Source organism: Andrographis paniculata, unplaced genomic scaffold (genome assembly GCF_009805555.1).
Source record: "Andrographis paniculata isolate CXL003 unplaced genomic scaffold, ASM980555v1 Contig9END, whole genome shotgun sequence".
Lineage (NCBI taxonomy): Eukaryota > Viridiplantae > Streptophyta > Magnoliopsida > Lamiales > Acanthaceae > Andrographis > Andrographis paniculata.
The window spans coordinates 2,487,339-2,504,668 of NW_026137639.1; the positions used below are offsets into that span (position 1 = coordinate 2,487,339).

Here is a 17,330-nt window from a genome sequence, read left to right on the forward strand (position 1 = left end):
TCACACACAAAGAACAACCAATCTAATCTCATCTGTTGACAACAAATAAAAACAAACACAAACAAGACAAAAGCATGCGATCGAGCTATTACGTCGTACAGCTAACCAAGACTTCTTCATGTTACAAGACAAGAAATCGAAATTTTCTGCAGCAACAAATAAACAAAGACAGCTACAAAGATGACCAATTAAGGGAGGATGAGACTGACTGACTGACTGACCAAAACTGAAAACACCCCACCCCCACCCCCACCCCAACACGAAAGGTGCAGGAGAGACGAGACGACAATCACAAATCATAATACAATAATAACATGATAGATGATCGATGGATAAGGCTATAGGTGGAAACCAGAAATAATAATGTACATGCTACGGCGGCCTTGAAAAGTAACAGAGATCCTGTGTTACTTTATTGTTATTATTATTGTCATCATTCCAGCACTGCAACCTCCTGATCAACTCTCCAGTAGTTGGCATCGTTGAATTCCTTCATCCCACCTCCATCTTCATCTGAATCCTCCTTCTCGGGTTTCTTTGGGCTCAGGCTTTTCTTCAGCGGTCCGGCTTCCCCGACTATCCCTTCTTTCAGGGCATGCTCCATAGCCTTCTCCGTGCCTTCCAACTCAACACCCACAAATTCAACATCCTCTTCAAACAAAGACGGAACACTTCTCTGACTCAACTCAGATTTAGCCGAGCCATCAGAACCGATTGTCCCATTTGAGGTCGAGCCTCCACTTGAAGTGGGGCTGACAGGAGCAGCAGGGCTAGTGTGGATTGGTTGTAAGAGATTTCCAGTGTTGGTGTTCGGATCGATGAATGGGTTTGTGCTGGATCCCCCAACTTGAAAATCTGGTCCTTCTCCCCATGATACCCATTCGGGCATTGGCCTGTCCACAAATGGATCCTCGTTGTCTGGTGTCTCAAAACGCAAGAAACCCAAGTCGTTAGAAGCAGCAGAGTTTTCATTCTGGGGCATGGATTCTGCATCGTTCCTAGAATTGTTCTCATTGTATTCTCTGAAGAAATTTGCATCGAATGCAGATTGTCCATTACCAGTTTTACTGTCGGTCATTTCCTCATCCTGCCCAACCACTACCTCATCATCACTGCTGCTGCTGCCACCGTTAGATAGTCCGTTCAGATTAATATCTTCCATCATGTCAGAAGACAAGGTGGTCATAGGCATGTCGCTGCCGTTTCTGTCATCTTGGAATGCAAACCAGTTGGAATTTGTGAACAAACTGCTGCAGAGATTAATATAAAAAGTCAGATAACAATGATATAAACCACAAAGTAACTTGTCGGTTTCACAAGTCACAAATGTATGAATGGTCTGATCCTTCCTATGGAGTATTTACAAAAGAAAGTAATGATTCAAATATTGTTATAGAAAAACTGAAGTCATCTGCATCCATTCGTGAATCAAATCCAAAGTTTCTTAGTTGGGACACCTAATTTATTAATAATAGAAAAATAAAAATCACTACGGCACAGGTGCCGCTAACATCATGGAAATGACAAGACTTACCTCCCTTGATCATCACCCAACCTCAAGGACGAAATTACAACTTCAGCAGATTCATCATCGAAGTAGACATCCTACAAATTTATCATGTTCAAATTAATTAGAGAGAAGACATACAATTGTTTATGTGCCTTGTAACTAAATAATTTGAAGTAAACAAAAATTCCCTTCTCTAGTTACACAAATGATCTTTACCTCGTCATCTCGACCATGATCGCGAGAACCCTGACCCTTAAGAAAGAATTCATGAGCAGCTTAGAGAAACAGAATTTGCATTTTCAAAATAGCTGCAATAAGTTTTTGCTGCTTCATAGACAATTACCTCAGCATCATCATTGTCATATATGGTGTATTTAAATGCCTGGCTTAGATTATTTGCCAGAGCTGCAACATCATAGTCCCTATCATGTATATCTTCTTCATCGCTATCCCTAATCCTGTCTTGCAGTGCAGTGGGTCGCCTGCAAAGGACGGAAAATTGAATCACATCCAAGTGAGTGATTAATTAAGTGTAATTTGATAGATCCAGATAAGCTAGCAAAAATTAGACTTTCGACAATATTGAATCAGAAAGAGGCATACCCACAAGCCCATCGATGAACATTCTCCACCATGTTACGTTCCTGCAAGGTGGTTGTCTGCCACTCATTCCACTTGCTATTTTCCTGAAGCAGAAAAGTGGGCAAATTTTTATTTAGACGTAAAATACCAGAAAATCATTAAATACAAATTAGAAAGCCCCACAATTTTATTAATTCGAACATCATTAGTCCCAGATGCATACCTGAAGATGAGTTTGAATAACACTATCACTGTTTCCCAGCTGAATCAGTTTATTGGATATTCGTGTCAAGTGCCCTAAATATCCTGCTTGAGGAGGCCGTCGACTACAATCCACTAGTGTTGGCTGCATTTGATTGGGCAAATACCATATATAACATGTAAACCTTTGTATTTGTCATGCTTAAAAATGGTTAACCACATTTCATAGTCTAAGTGAGTGATTAATTAAACTGAAAGATACATACAGTTTATTCACATCAATAAAATGTTAAAATACAACTGCAATTCATTTTGTAAGCACATAAAATATTTTTAAATAGATAGATTGCAACTGAATATTAAGGAATTTGCAGTTCCAATTTCCTGATTCTCAAATGGGTTATCTCTCATCTCATCCATCAAGTGCATGGTTAATAAAGCTACAAAATATTACAGGAACTTAAAAACATTCAAAACAGTGACAATTATCAACAAGAATTTACCTGATTAGGTACACAAGAGAGTACGGGGCTTTCATCAGCTTGAAGAATCCTCCCAACCAAATTACAATCAAGAAGAATATGATTAACAATGGCACTATTTTTGCTTTCCAGGCATGAATATATAATCCTCTCCACATGATGATGCAAAGCATTGTTGTATGGATACCTGCACCAGATGAATTAGATCATAACAGCCAGTAATGGCAAACCAAACTCCGGACATCAAAGAGTCACACTAAAGATGAGATCAAATATTCGTTCTCATCTATATGTGTCTGTGGATGGAAAGAATATATTAGAAGTTATAGAGACGCTTACTCAAAAAATAGATTAATAATTCTCTGGATAGTCCCGGAGCTGATCAACTCATTCTCGGCATCAGCATTGCCGGTTTTCAGCAGTACCGCAAGGAATTCCACAATCTAAAATGTGTGTTTAAAAAAATCAGAAATGACCAATGAAAGTACAGTTTTGACATACTACATTCAATTTTGCTATATCATTGAAAACTACAGGCATACAATGTACAGACAACATATCTACCGTTCCATATCTAAACTTTAGAAAGTGGAGGCATTGAATTAAAAGGTAATTATGGCGCATCACAAAACACACAGGAGAACCCACACGCTCAAGTCCTTCTGTTCTTACCATATAACAATCAGAATTCCCTTCTTCCTAAAATTATATAAAAGGAACTGGCAGACTTCCAAAAAGGCATTTCACAATTTCAAAATACATGACTGCAAAAAACTATCCTCATGGCAGTGTGTCAACAAACCTTCAGACGATGTTTTCCAAGTGGCGGCCTCAATTCTCCATATGTTGTAGGTAATATCTTCTCATCAGATGAAACATTCAAAAGCAACAGCAGCTCACCTGAACATAAACATTTAAATGCTCACAGCTTCAGTTTATGGTACATCAGAAAATGCAGCACAAACATGAATTAAAAACTAACATATGAGCCACCCACATTCAGGCTTACTACACAAACACCCTCAATCGTATGGCACTTTTCATCTCATTGTACTGAAAACTTTGAAGGTTAGATAGAATATTTATTAAAAGCAGTGATTTTTTTTATTTTTTTTTTGGTGGAAATAGTGCTGGGTCTTGTACTCTGGAAGCAAAAATTATTTCTGTACTTCTACTTTAGTTTGTGGACAGTGGTCGCTAACTGTTCAACTCAAGCAAAGGATGACAGTGCATTGGAGTTTCACTGTAAAAAATTTCATAAAATTTTCACAACAGTACATGGAAGAAGGGAAGAGAAAATGAATCAATTCAAATTTAGATCAAATCAATGTGGCTCAAAAATTATAGAAACAAATACGCTGCCACAACAATAGTGGAAGAGAATTGATTGTTAAAACACAGCAGCGTACACCACTACACCTAACATTCCACACTTAGGCACACATGATATTAAAGTATGATGAAATCCACAAGTAAATAAATGAATTTCAATTTCACAAAGCTTAATCTTTTAATATCAGATCTTCCCAATTTATAGATTCTGGATTCTCATTATTTAGTACGAGTCACAGATTCAATGGGAAGAACATGAAAGGGCCATAGTCTCCACAAAAGATGATGGATTCTAATTCGTACTGTTACTACTCAAGCAGCAACACATACTGGGACCAAAAAGAACTTCCATTTTAAATCCCAAATTAAAAAATAAACAGGGCAAAATTGACAAACTAGAAAAATTGAAAGATAAAATCAGATACCAAATGAACAAGTATGGATCTGTTTATTTATGTTTTCAACTTTGTTTTCACACAATTCATCAAAATCTATCTCTAAAAACTCAACATCTAACACATATTTTTCATTTAGTATATTACATCATAAACTTATTGTAAACATCACATCAAACACCTATTTTATATTCAAATTTTATTATTGGAAAGACAATCCTAAACTCAAAACACTTCCAAAATATACCTAAATACACCCTATGTGATTACATGCCATCCGAATAGCAACAGAAAATAAAACAAGGACATATCTGCTTTGGCAAACCTACTCAAAGTTGTAACCACAAGAAAAGGATTCCAAAATACACAATCCCTAGCTAAAAACTCACCTAGTTTGGGGAGCATTGCACCAACAGTATCTGGATTGGCATTCACTGGCAATTCATATGCATGTGGACTTCTGAATGAATACATCATTGGTGATGGAATTGATCTATTAGGATCCAACAATGAAATACAAACAGACAATGAATGGACAAGAGCAGATTTTGAATTTGATTCTTCAAGAGCATGGTCAAATATCCTTGCCACAAAACTGCACATAAATAGAGTAATTATTAAATTAACTCAACTGAATAATTATATAACATAAAACAAAAGGCCATCGGGAAAAGTCTAATATTCTGAACCAAGTTTGGCATACCTTGGACTTGACAGTTTAGTAGCTAGAGGTGATGGTGCATTCCTTGTTATAGAGCACAAAGTTTCTGCTGCATTAGCATGTACTTCAGGAGAACACTGGTTGACACAAAATAAACCCTTATCAGATAGATCAATACACTAGTTAAATACCCATGATGCACTTCCAAATTTGAATATCTTATTGTCATAGGGTCCAGGGTCCAATAGCAAGACTGCCAATAATGGATCTAATCATTTGAGGGTACATAAATATATTCTACATAAAGTCGTCATTTACTAGTCAAACACAATCAACGAACCATCACATTGTCGCATGTACAAAAATGTGGACCACTATATAACAAGTAGCATATTCTTTCGGTTTTATGTTCCCTGATCAAAACTCAATTCCTGATTTGTCTTAATCCTATTTTGCACATCCCCACTGCATCATTCTAGGGTCTTTTGTCCCAATAGGTTGTTTATGAAAATTTTTACTTTAGCACAATACATTAAGTGCAGCCACTTTTGTTGGAAACCTCATGTCACATAAACATTGTGAACCTACACAATAATATTATACTTATATGATGCGAAGGATGTACAGTAACCAATAATCCACAGATAAATAAATACATCTTCATCCCAAGATGCATTACTAGTTTTGCAATTATCCGTCTTCATGTCTTATATTTCTTTGGGGTCTACCCATAATGAAGGCAACTTCTTTGATAGTTACCATTATCTTGACCAATTTGAACAGTACCTTTTTCCACATGAGCAACTTTGGATAATATTAGTTGGATTTTGCTAAATCACATTTTGCAGCATGAGAATTCCAAGTTTACAAGAAATTCAATTTTGCAGTTACTGTAATTTTATTTCAAATTTTCACATGCTTCCCTTAAAAATACAGAATGACATCACTTTACACATTAGGAAGAAAGTGTGATGGAGAAATCTGCCTAAGTAATAGTTTACATCTTTTAGAGCCATGCAATTTCTGGACACAAACTATCAGAAAGTGCCAACAAGCAACTTTCATTAAGAAAAAGAATAAACAGAAAGTAATGCAGCAATTGGGTAAAATACTTCACATAAAATTGATTCTTAAGGATAAGTGGAAAAAAAGTAAATAATTGGGGAAAAAAGCCATGACAGGTACTTGTTTATGAGATGGTTTAAGATAAGATGGACGAGTATTGATATTTTAAAAACTAACATAATCAACTTAAGGTTAAAATATTATCTACTATAAGTATGCTTCTTCAGTAAAATTATAAAAGTCAAGACAGAAATTCATATATTCTTGTTTTACAATTTCGACATATATATATAGTTATTGGATAATGTGGCAATATGAGTAACATTAAATTTTAAGGTTTAAAATAAATGAGATACCGAATAAGTTCAACTCCAAATTCATATAGAGGACAAATTAAGTCATTGTTATTGTTCGCTTATGTAAGAGACCTGAGTTTATTTTTATTATTGCAAGTTTGGCTAGTGGCAAATAAAGATGGTAGATCACAGTACGGCGAAAACTGTTTGGGGGGTATTTTTATAGATTAAAAGAAAATTATCTAGTTTGGGAGATATTTTGCACAACACGGCTCCATTCTTTTTGAAATCTTTTTCAGATTCTTTACTATGCAGTTTCCACAATTCCCAATAAAAATTCATTTTTCCTTCCCACAAACCAACACATCCAACAACTATTTAAACACAAAACACAAACCAACCACACCTACAGTTTTTATGAGAGTGACATGGCCATCACAACCATGTTATACATTTCATATATCAACCAAAAAGCTCTATACATGCTAGTTTCCAACTTACCGAACTATTCAATTTATCCACAATCATTTCTAGCATGTTGCTTTCTGCCAGCCAATGCATAACATCCAATAAATTTGGGTACACATGATCATCTGCCCCGACAAGTCGCACCAAAACCTGATAATTATAAGAATGGCTAATGAGAAGAGAGAACAATCCACCAGCACTGGATGCAGAAAACCATAAGTCAATAATGTCATCAAAATTAACTAATCAAGCTAAGCAAATATTAGTTAATCCAAGACTAAACCTCCATTATGGATGTGATACCGATCAAATCAACCAAATGCTTCAAAACATCTTGGTGGGCCTGCAAGTAGCATTAATTTCAATATCAGAACCATATGGAATCAATAATGTATTTCTACTTCATTAGGTCTATTGTTGGTACAGATTATAGACAAACTTTAACAAAACCCTGGTGCCATGATAAACTGGATCTTAGGCAAAAACAACTTCAATGACCCAAAAGATTTTCTATACATAATAATCCCATTGATCCCAAAAAGATATAAGATGAAGAGGACAATGTAAAAAAGCAGCAACAGTTGTTATTAAGCATTTCATGTTATAAGAATGATGTAATATGCATGGCACAGAGCTATAAAAGCCTTTGTTATATCACCTTGACATAGTTTATGAGTTGAATAGTCTTTCGCACCATTAAGCACACAACAACCTGCATACCCAATATATAAGATCAAATATGTTAGCTTACGAAAAACAAGTTGATTAGTATTGACTATGAGATAATAAATAAGGCATATCAATTATCAAGCTGTACCTTACTAAAATACCCAGACAATAGTGCACTGTGGGGATGGTCTGGTTCCAGGAAAGAGAAGAGTAAATTCATAAGCTGCAAAAAGATGAAGGATGAGATCCGAGTACCAAAGGAAAACCAAATTTGTGAAAGATGTATAAGTTTTTCAAATTTCCGTGTGATGATCATACCTCCTCTTCCTCAACAAGAGTCTTCAAGATGACATCGATTTCACATGTGAAAATTTCACAGGCAACAAAGGGAAACCTAAATTGTTAAATAGAAGTTTTGAGACACACTTTGAATCTTCACAAGAACACAAACAGAAGTTTTACTATTTTAACCTTCTTTTATTTCCTGACCAAAGGTTACTCTAAACATGAAAATGAATAGTTGAACATCCATAATTTAATCTAATAAACCCAATTAGGCCTACTTGAAGGTGCGCTTGCTATCTGCTTCTTCTTGAGGCTCCTCAATAATATATCGCAGCAGCTGCTCAACCTGAGTTCTGTCTCTCAAACTGAAACAAGAGAACTTCAAAAGGTCAAAACAGAACTAACAGAGTGTGATTCCTGAGAAATTTCTGGACCTAGCACAAGGTTATTTGACTACATTAAGAACTGTTGGAAACATTCAGCTCAGTTAGGGGCATACAAATTTATCAGGCGGCTGTTTAATGCTTTGCATTCTTGTATTATCTCCTCTTCATCCAGAAGCTCTTCCAACGTAAAATTTTCCTTGTCTAGCAATGACTCAACCTTAAGGCATAAAATATGTGTCAGCAATTTAATGGACACAGACAAAGGAACTAGTTATATATGGTCCCTTATCTCCAAATTCAAGCTCCATGAGATCTATTACCAAATCATCACACAGTATGGTAAAGAGAGTTGAGCTCATGCAAAAAGTGCAGCAAAGAGAGCCAAATGCCCAGTTCATTAAGAAAAAGTATACATAAGACCACTTCAAAATTTACAGTTCATTCACATGCATGTAGAAATGAAATAGCTAAAAGGAAGTGAAATGTTTACATCGTCAACAAATGTGCTGACGCAAAAGCTAAGAAATGAATAGATCCAAAACAGAGACGTCACTCCCTTCTCTCCATGTTTCCTCAACTAGCAAGTGGATTATAACAAAACAGGAGATTTAGCATTGCAAAGCATGGACAGAATTCAACTAATGCATCAAAATCACTGAAAAAACGGAGCAGCACATAAACAAACAACAAAAGCGTATGTCCCCGGTCTCCAATATCAACAAACAAAGCTCCCCAAGCATTCTTCCACTTCAACATCAACAACATCATACAAAAATATTCATTACCGCACAAATCTTCTCCTCCAAAACCCCAAAACCCCCGGAATCACCAAATCCAGCATTTAACGACCCCTAATTCCACAACCCCAACACAAAAAGGGCAAAACAAACAACGGTCAGCTGACTCACTGGGGAAGAGGCAGAAAGCGCGGTAAGCTTCCAAAACATATTGTCCACGCAGGAGCACAGAGAAGTAGAATATTCACACGAATCTAGGGATGCAGACCGGAGGAGGAAGGTGCACAGATCTGGGAAACCCTAGAATCTGAATCAGAAAAAGGATTGCGCACGAGGACGGGTTATTTTTCTCATAGGGCGGAATCTGGTGGGATTTGGAGCGCAAAAGAGGAGTGGTGGTGGGGCAGAGGAAACCCTAATTTTTGGGGAGATCGAAAGAGGAGGAAGCCGCAAAGATGGACATGGCCTGCGATGCGAAGAGCGAGCGAGAGAGAGAGGAAACCTTTGTGAATATTATTATATCTATCTGTGGTTTTCAACACTATTTCTTCCCTCAATTATTTAATTGTATCATGCGGTGAAAAAACACGCATACACCGAGTCCAGGACCTCCAGGTCCACCACATATACTGGATCTTGTTTGGTTACCTTTATATTAGAGATTTTCGATTAAAATTTCAAAATAATACATGTACCTACATTCACTTAGTATTATTTATTTTTCAAAAAATATTATATTAAATATATTTTTTTTTTCATAAAATATCAAATTAAATACTAATTTTTTATTTTTTATTTTTCTAAATTTCAAATTTTCAAAAACTCCTATCTAAACAAACCACGCATTCTAAAATCCAAAAAAATTTGAATATTCATTTAATATATTCATGTAATATGACAAAACACATATAATGATAATAACATAGACATATTATATGAGAATATGTATAAAGATATATGTTCTGTTTGAGATGAATAAGTATATATATATATATGCATGAAAATATATACAAAGTGGGGTGTGTGTGTTTGAATTTGAGAGATGGAGAATTTGAGTGAAATGATGTAGTGAAAATTATCATTTTCTTATTTAATTACAATTGAGGTCTATACATAGACATATATACTGAAGATTAGTCATAAAAAATACACTTTGCAGTATACTAGAATGACATAATTATGAAACATAAAATCTACATTAAATGATGTCACAATATCATTAATTGCAATGAATATGTTTCATTAAAATATTACTAAGAAAAAAAAATTTACTGGAACAAAAATTCTAATAAAAGAAAAATATGTAATTCATGTATTTAAAATATATTTCTAACGATGTAGACATAATTTGAAATAATGCAACCAATATATTTCAATATTCTTTATCAATTTCTCAAACATTGTAGTTGATAAAACCTTGGTCACTAATTCTGTTAAATTCGAATTTGGAGTAAAAAAAATAGATGAAATATAGTTCATTATATCTCCCTTGATATATAATCTTTTTAATTGAACTATACAAGTTGCATTATTTTTATATAAAATAGTAATATTATCATTTCCATATATGAAACCATAATTATGGTGAGTTATTGATTTCAACGGAAACACATTCTCAATTAGCCTTATGAATTGTTATTATTTCAGCATGATTTTAAGATGTCCCGATTAAAGTTTGTTTTGTGGATCTCCAAAATACCGCAGTACCGCCACAAGTAAATATGTAGTCAATATGAAATTTGACTTTATGCGGGTCAAAAAGATAACCAACATCTGCATATCCAATCAATTCATGTTGAAAATTCTTTGAATACAATCAACTGAGATCAGTCATTTTATTGGAAATATCAAAAAATATGTTAATGCATTTTCAATATCATTGTGTTGGCATTGCAGTAAATTTTGCGAATAAATTTACAGCAAATGATATATATGTTCTTATATTGTTAGTCAGATACATTAATGCGTCAATAGCACTTAAATATAGTATCTCTCATTCTATTCTTTTAGGTTTAAAAGGATCCTTGATATGATTAAAAATTTTAACTATCACTAGAGTACTTAATTAATGTGTTTTATTTATTGCAAATTATTTTAATACCTTATGGTTATATATAGATTGGTGGATCAAAATTTTATTTTCCAAATATTCAAATTGCAGATCAAGGCAAAAAAAATTTTGTTCCAAAATTATTAATTTCAAACTCTCTTTTAAAATATTCAATAACTTTTTGGACATTTTCAAAGGCTCCAATTAAATTTGAATCACGTAAACAAATATTATCACAAATTATTTTTTATATATATAAAAACACATGGACAAACAAAATAATTGGTTTATCCTTTTTTTCAATAACGATTCACTAAGATGATTATACAACATGCTCGTACAAAGACTTTTGTAATTTAATATAATAATATTCTTTTGACTTTGATTTATATACTTTAGGCATACTGGGTCATTTAGGAATATATATTAGTATATAATGAGTCATATAAATAGACAATTACGACGTCCATCAGATGCATATACAAATTTTCATGAACTGACAATATATCGAAATATTATTTCATCTATTACTAGAAAATAAGTTTCATTAAAATTAATTTTAGGTATTTGTGAAGAAAAAAAACCTTGGGCAACATGCTTTGTTTATATCTAGCAACTGTATTGTTCTCATTTGATTTTTGAACAAATATCTATTTATAGTCAACATGCTTAATATCTTCATGTGTTTATACAATGTGTCAGAAAACTTTTTGTTTTACTAGCAAATTCAATTTAGATTGGATTATATCTTTCCATGTTGGCCAAGATATTTAATAATAGATGGAGATTCGTATTCAACATATATTTTCAATCCCTATTGGAGCCCATTTTTGTGTGTTGGGACGGTGTTACTAACACATAAAGTGTGCACACACAAATGTTTGCAAATATAAAATATTGAGTTTTTCATTATACACCAATTGTATTTGGGAGTACTGTATAACTTGTCGGTCTTATCTTATTAGTATTTATGCATGTAAAATTGCATGTCCCCAAGAAGATACGAGAAGTTTAGATTTAATCAACATAGGTATAGCAATTTATTGCAATTTTTTTATAAACGATCCAGCTAGACTATTTTGAGTATATATATGGTATATGATACTCAATATCAATCTCAATAGATATGAGATAATAATCAATATATTTGATGAATGTTCACCAGCATTATCGAGACGAATTTTATTTATCGGATGATCTAAAAATTATACTTCTAATTTAGTTATTTGAGCAAGCAACCTCGAAAATATTAAATTACAGGTGAATAATAAACATATACGTGACCATCAAGTAGATACATCAATAAGTACTATAAAATATTTGAATGGTCTGCATGGTGGATCTATTGGCCTACATATATCACCGTGAATTCGTTCTAAAAATATAGGAAATTCAGTTCTCATTTTTGTCGGTGATAGTTTAATTATTAACTTTTCTTTTGGGTAAGAAACATATTTTTAACTCATTTGTATTTAATACTCTTTAATTTTTTAAAGTATGGCTACGAGTATTTTCAATAATCCGTCTCATCATAATATTAGCGAAATGCCCAAGTCGATCATGTCAAATAATAAAATTTGTAGACTTTTAGTATACCAGATCAGTTGCATTCAACGTTGTGTAATATAACCCAGAATACAATGAAGTCAATTTTTTCGGTACATATTTTTGTCCATTAATTAATTTTGTAATCAACATAAAATTATTATTTGCCTTATTCGATGTCTTAATGTAATATCGATTTCGACGAATATCATTAAAACTTAACAAACTATTTTGGAATTTTCTAAAAAACAATGCATTTGAAATGTCAAGTTTTACTCATTCGTAGAAAAATATTATGGCTCTTCCAAAACCTTCAATCCATTTCACACTATCACCTATTATATTAACAAAGATTTTTTTTCAACTTCAGGTTGGTGAAAACATAAATTATCTTCAGTGTTATTAATTATGGCACGTTTAGAATTTATATTTTTTTCTTCTGAAATAAATATCAAAAAATAAATATATCAATAATTTAACAAAATTCATAGCTGTTATATTATTACAAAATACAGGAGTAAAAAAATAATTATATATAAAGAGTACCAAATACATATTATCACAATGCACATTCAGGATGCTCAAAATATAAATCATTGATAATTTCAAAATATGCACATTTAAGGTACACAACATATAATATACAACATCGAAATTTTTTAAAATATGAACCATTAAAGTTCATAAAATATGAACATTTAGAATGATCAAAATATGTATCTTCACGGTACATAAAAAGTTACATATTTAATAGTGTGTTATCAATAAAATCATCACCAACATATTTAAATAACTAAAAATTTAAAAAAATATTATCTTTATATTAATATTTTCTCACTAAAACCCCGTGTTAATAGCGTGTCATGTAACATAACAAAATACATATTATTATCATAATAACCTAGATATATTATATAAGAATGTTTATAAATATATATGTACTCGTATGTGATGAATGTAAGTATATATATATGTATGTATATGTAATGTAATATATGTATGAATATATAAAACGGTGAAGTGTGTGTGTTTTAATTTGAGAGAGAGAATATGAGATAAATTATACCGTAAAAATTATCATATTTCTTATTTGATTACAATAGAGGTCTAAAAATTGTATTGTTACGTGGTTGAAAATCAATCAAAATTAAAACCTTATAGATCTAGTGGTTTGTGACATCCTTAACATGCGGTAAGGTTCCAAATTCGATTTCAAAAGGAATGTACGAAAAAACCAAATATATATCCAATGAATGATTGTCACTTGTCAAACAATAGATATCTCATCTTTAATACTTTATCGTATATGCGTAATATGTATACCAAGTTTACAATTTTATTTATTTTTTTAATGTAATAATGATTATGTTTATTTAAAATTTGATTTTAGTTTCTTTCTTGAATAGTCCGGGCTTGATTTTGAAACATATTTGACATACTAAAAGCAATTACAATAGTTATATCCCAAAAAACATCCAAATATATATAAAATATCATATGTCCAATTTTGTTAATCTTAAACTGTCTAGATCTTTAAAATGAATTGCAATGATTTTTTATTTTTCAAATAAAAAAATCTCCGAAACTTTTGAATAAAAGAAAAGAGAGAGAAATAAAGAGAGAAAGAGAAAAAATATGCGAGAGGAATAAAAAGAGACACAAAAAGAAGTGAGGAATAGAAAGAAATAGTATGAGAGAAAAAATTGGGATGAAAGAAAAAAAAAAAAGAAAGAGATGGTGAAAGGCTTAAGCAAAGCCTAATATACACATAACCAATTTTAGATATCTCCATTTTTTTTTCCTCTAAGGAAGAGTCATTGTATTAACATTTATTTATTGAGAAAAATATATATCATTTTCAATGATGAGACATTCTGTAACTTAATAGTCCAATTTAAAATTATTTTACCATATATGTATTTTTTAAATAATAAGTTATTAATTAAATTTTTTTATTTAAATATATAATTTGTATTTTTTTTTATTGAAAAATATATTATACTAATTTAGAGTTGAGTTGATATAAAATATCTATTCCCTAATATATCTTAAAAGTTAGTACATATTAAATTTTTTTAGTGATAAATACCTATTTTTATTTTTAAAATTAATTTAAATATAAAATTACTATTTTAAGTTTATATTTTATTTATTTTTTTAATATATATCTTATTCTAATATTGGTGCACAAAATTCATTTTTATTGCTATTACTCTTATTTTTATAATATATCGTTATTCATACTTAAACTGCACAGATTCATATCCATGTAGACTCTAATAACACGTAGTTATACTTATATACCCCGTAATAGACAATTTATCTTTTTGTGTATGATATATTGCACGTAAAATGCACTATATATTATGATAACATATATGATATTTAATTATTAAATGTATTTTATTTAAAATATCAATTTTATGTTAACATATAACTCGAATTTTATACATAAGATAAAAATAATACAATACTTTTTAGTTAAAAGGTAGATGTGACTAAGGAATAGTAATTGAATAGTTTGTTTACATCACATTGTGTGTGTGGCAAATACAATAATTGTGTACCTTATACAATTATATTTATATAACACCATTAACAAATAATATGGCTTTGTTTACTTAACAATTTTTCACTCATTTACATTATTCATTTTTCTAAAAATATCATATCAAATACATTTTTTTTTCACAAAACATCAAATCAAATATTAACTTTTTTATTTTTCTAAACTTTCAAATTTCCAAAATTCTCAAAAAATTTCTATCAACACGGAGCTTATGTGACTCATGTTTATGATGTTACAAAATATATTTTATATAAATGAAAAATTATTAGCAAATACTTATGAACCATCAAAAAATAATATAATTTACATTTAACATATACATTATTTATTTTTTCATATGTAAGATATTTTGGCAACACATCAATGTGTATTTAGTTGTCTTACATGAGAGTAGGAATATTCCCCACTATATGGTCTGGTACTTTTCATTAGTCTATTTCCGTCCGTTCGTTCAAACACGGTACTTTTTCTCATTATCATCTACCGTCATTTTCTTTTTCTTCTAGCTATTCATACATGAAGAAAAAGTATATATATGCTCCGCAAAGTCTATATACAACACGTACTATATACAATAAAATAAATATTATAAAATTTTTATATGTATTGCATCTTAAATACTAAATTTCCACGTGCATAATATGAAAATAACATCATATTTTAGAGCATCTCTAACTGTCTCTATTTTAAGAACAATTTTTGTTGTAACTGTTTATTTTTTCCTTTATTTTTTGGAGGAATGCACAGTGTTCCTTTAAATTTGGAGGAACTCGTACAATTCTCTAAAAATGGAGGAATACTTTTTTTAATTATATTTTGGTCCTTCATTTTTTGTTGTTATAGTCTTGTTATTTTAATTTTGTTTTTTATATTTTGCATTATTTTATAAACTATAAATTAGATATAAAAATTAATTTATATTATTATTTTAAAAATTATCAGGGAAATCACAGAAAATGAATCTGCTAATGAAGGTTACAGATTCGGTCAAGAGGAAAGAGGAAGAGGTGGAGTCCCTAGAGCCGACATCGAGGTGCCAAACCTTCCTAAAAAGAGCGATTTAGAGTGGATTTCAGGTTGGAGTTAATATGTAAAAAAAATAAAAATTATGTAATTGTTTAAAATAAATACTATATATGAATATTTTTTTAGAGGAAAAAATAGAATTTGTTAAACTCAAATTAAATTTAGATAGAAATTTTAAAGAAAAATTTGAAAAAAATAAAATATTCAGTCGGAGATGGTCATATATGACTGGATGATTGAATAGTTTATTTACATCAAATTGTATACCGCAAAAATAATATAATTATATATTTTATACGACTACTTCTATTATATTATATTACGGATGATATATATATTATTTGTTCATTATTAAATTATGAGTATTTTATAATTTTTTTTATTATTTGGTGAGTGATGATTCGTGAGGACTGACCACTAAAAAAAATTTGTATGGTTATTAATTTATATAAAATATACATATAGAAAGATTTTTAATTAATTTACTGTTAAGTTTATATGGATGCAATTACAAATATTTTCATTAATACTTAATAATTAGGAAAGGTATTTTGCTGGTGCAATTTTAGTAGTTCTTAATAAAAATTTTAAAAAAATTTAAAACTATTTGATTCATTCATCCAAAAAAAAAAAAAAATTCATTATGAAACATAATTTATATTATATTATATAATTAAATTTTTAAAATCATCTAAGTTCAAAATATTTTTAATTTTTTAACAATGGTGTGTATTTCTTTTACACCAAATTTCTCAAATTTTATTATTTAAACTCTGAATTTTTCAAAAATATTTTAGTAAAAAATTCAAATAAAATTTTTTCAAACCAAATCAAAGAAACACTAACAACACAATCTAAAATTTCAGATCATATTAAAAATTTTCAACCCAAATCAAAAAGTTTTTTGAACCTGTGATCTTTTTGGGGCCTATATTTTTAGTTTATAAAGTCGGAATTTTGGGCCTTAGATATAATTTTTGCGATTTGGAGGACGAAGGAGAAGATTTAGAAATTAATTTACTAATAGATCCTTGACTTTATATAAATTAAGAATAATTGTAAATGTAGAAA

At 30.7% G+C, this 17,330-nt stretch overlaps 1 protein-coding gene across 5 annotated transcripts; it reads right to left on the reverse strand.

Moving 5' to 3' along the window:
• LOC127244449 (uncharacterized) lies at window positions 1-9,600 on the reverse strand. Of its 5 annotated transcripts, XM_051265006.1 has the most exons (20): window positions 9,241-9,599; window positions 8,446-8,549; window positions 8,225-8,311; window positions 7,980-8,055; window positions 7,810-7,884; window positions 7,651-7,704; window positions 7,276-7,335; window positions 7,026-7,142; window positions 5,206-5,300; window positions 4,892-5,097; window positions 3,578-3,675; window positions 3,115-3,218; window positions 2,797-2,962; window positions 2,316-2,438; window positions 2,114-2,196; window positions 1,854-1,992; window positions 1,727-1,762; window positions 1,535-1,605; window positions 1,060-1,250; window positions 1-987 (listed from the first exon to the last, which is right to left on the reverse strand). In XM_051265006.1, the coding sequence occupies exons 1-20, from the start codon at window positions 9,277-9,279 to the stop codon at window positions 434-436; spliced, it is 2,478 nt and encodes an 825-aa protein (XP_051120963.1). In that variant the 5' UTR covers window positions 9,280-9,599; the 3' UTR covers window positions 1-433. The 5 variants fall into 5 exon arrangements, with proteins under 5 accessions (XP_051120963.1, XP_051120962.1, XP_051120961.1 ...); XM_051265005.1 differs by having other exon boundaries at window positions 1-1,247; window positions 1,727-1,756; window positions 9,241-9,600; XM_051265004.1 differs by having other exon boundaries at window positions 1-1,250; window positions 1,727-1,756.
• Between the last annotated feature and the right edge of the window lie 7,730 nt (window positions 9,601-17,330).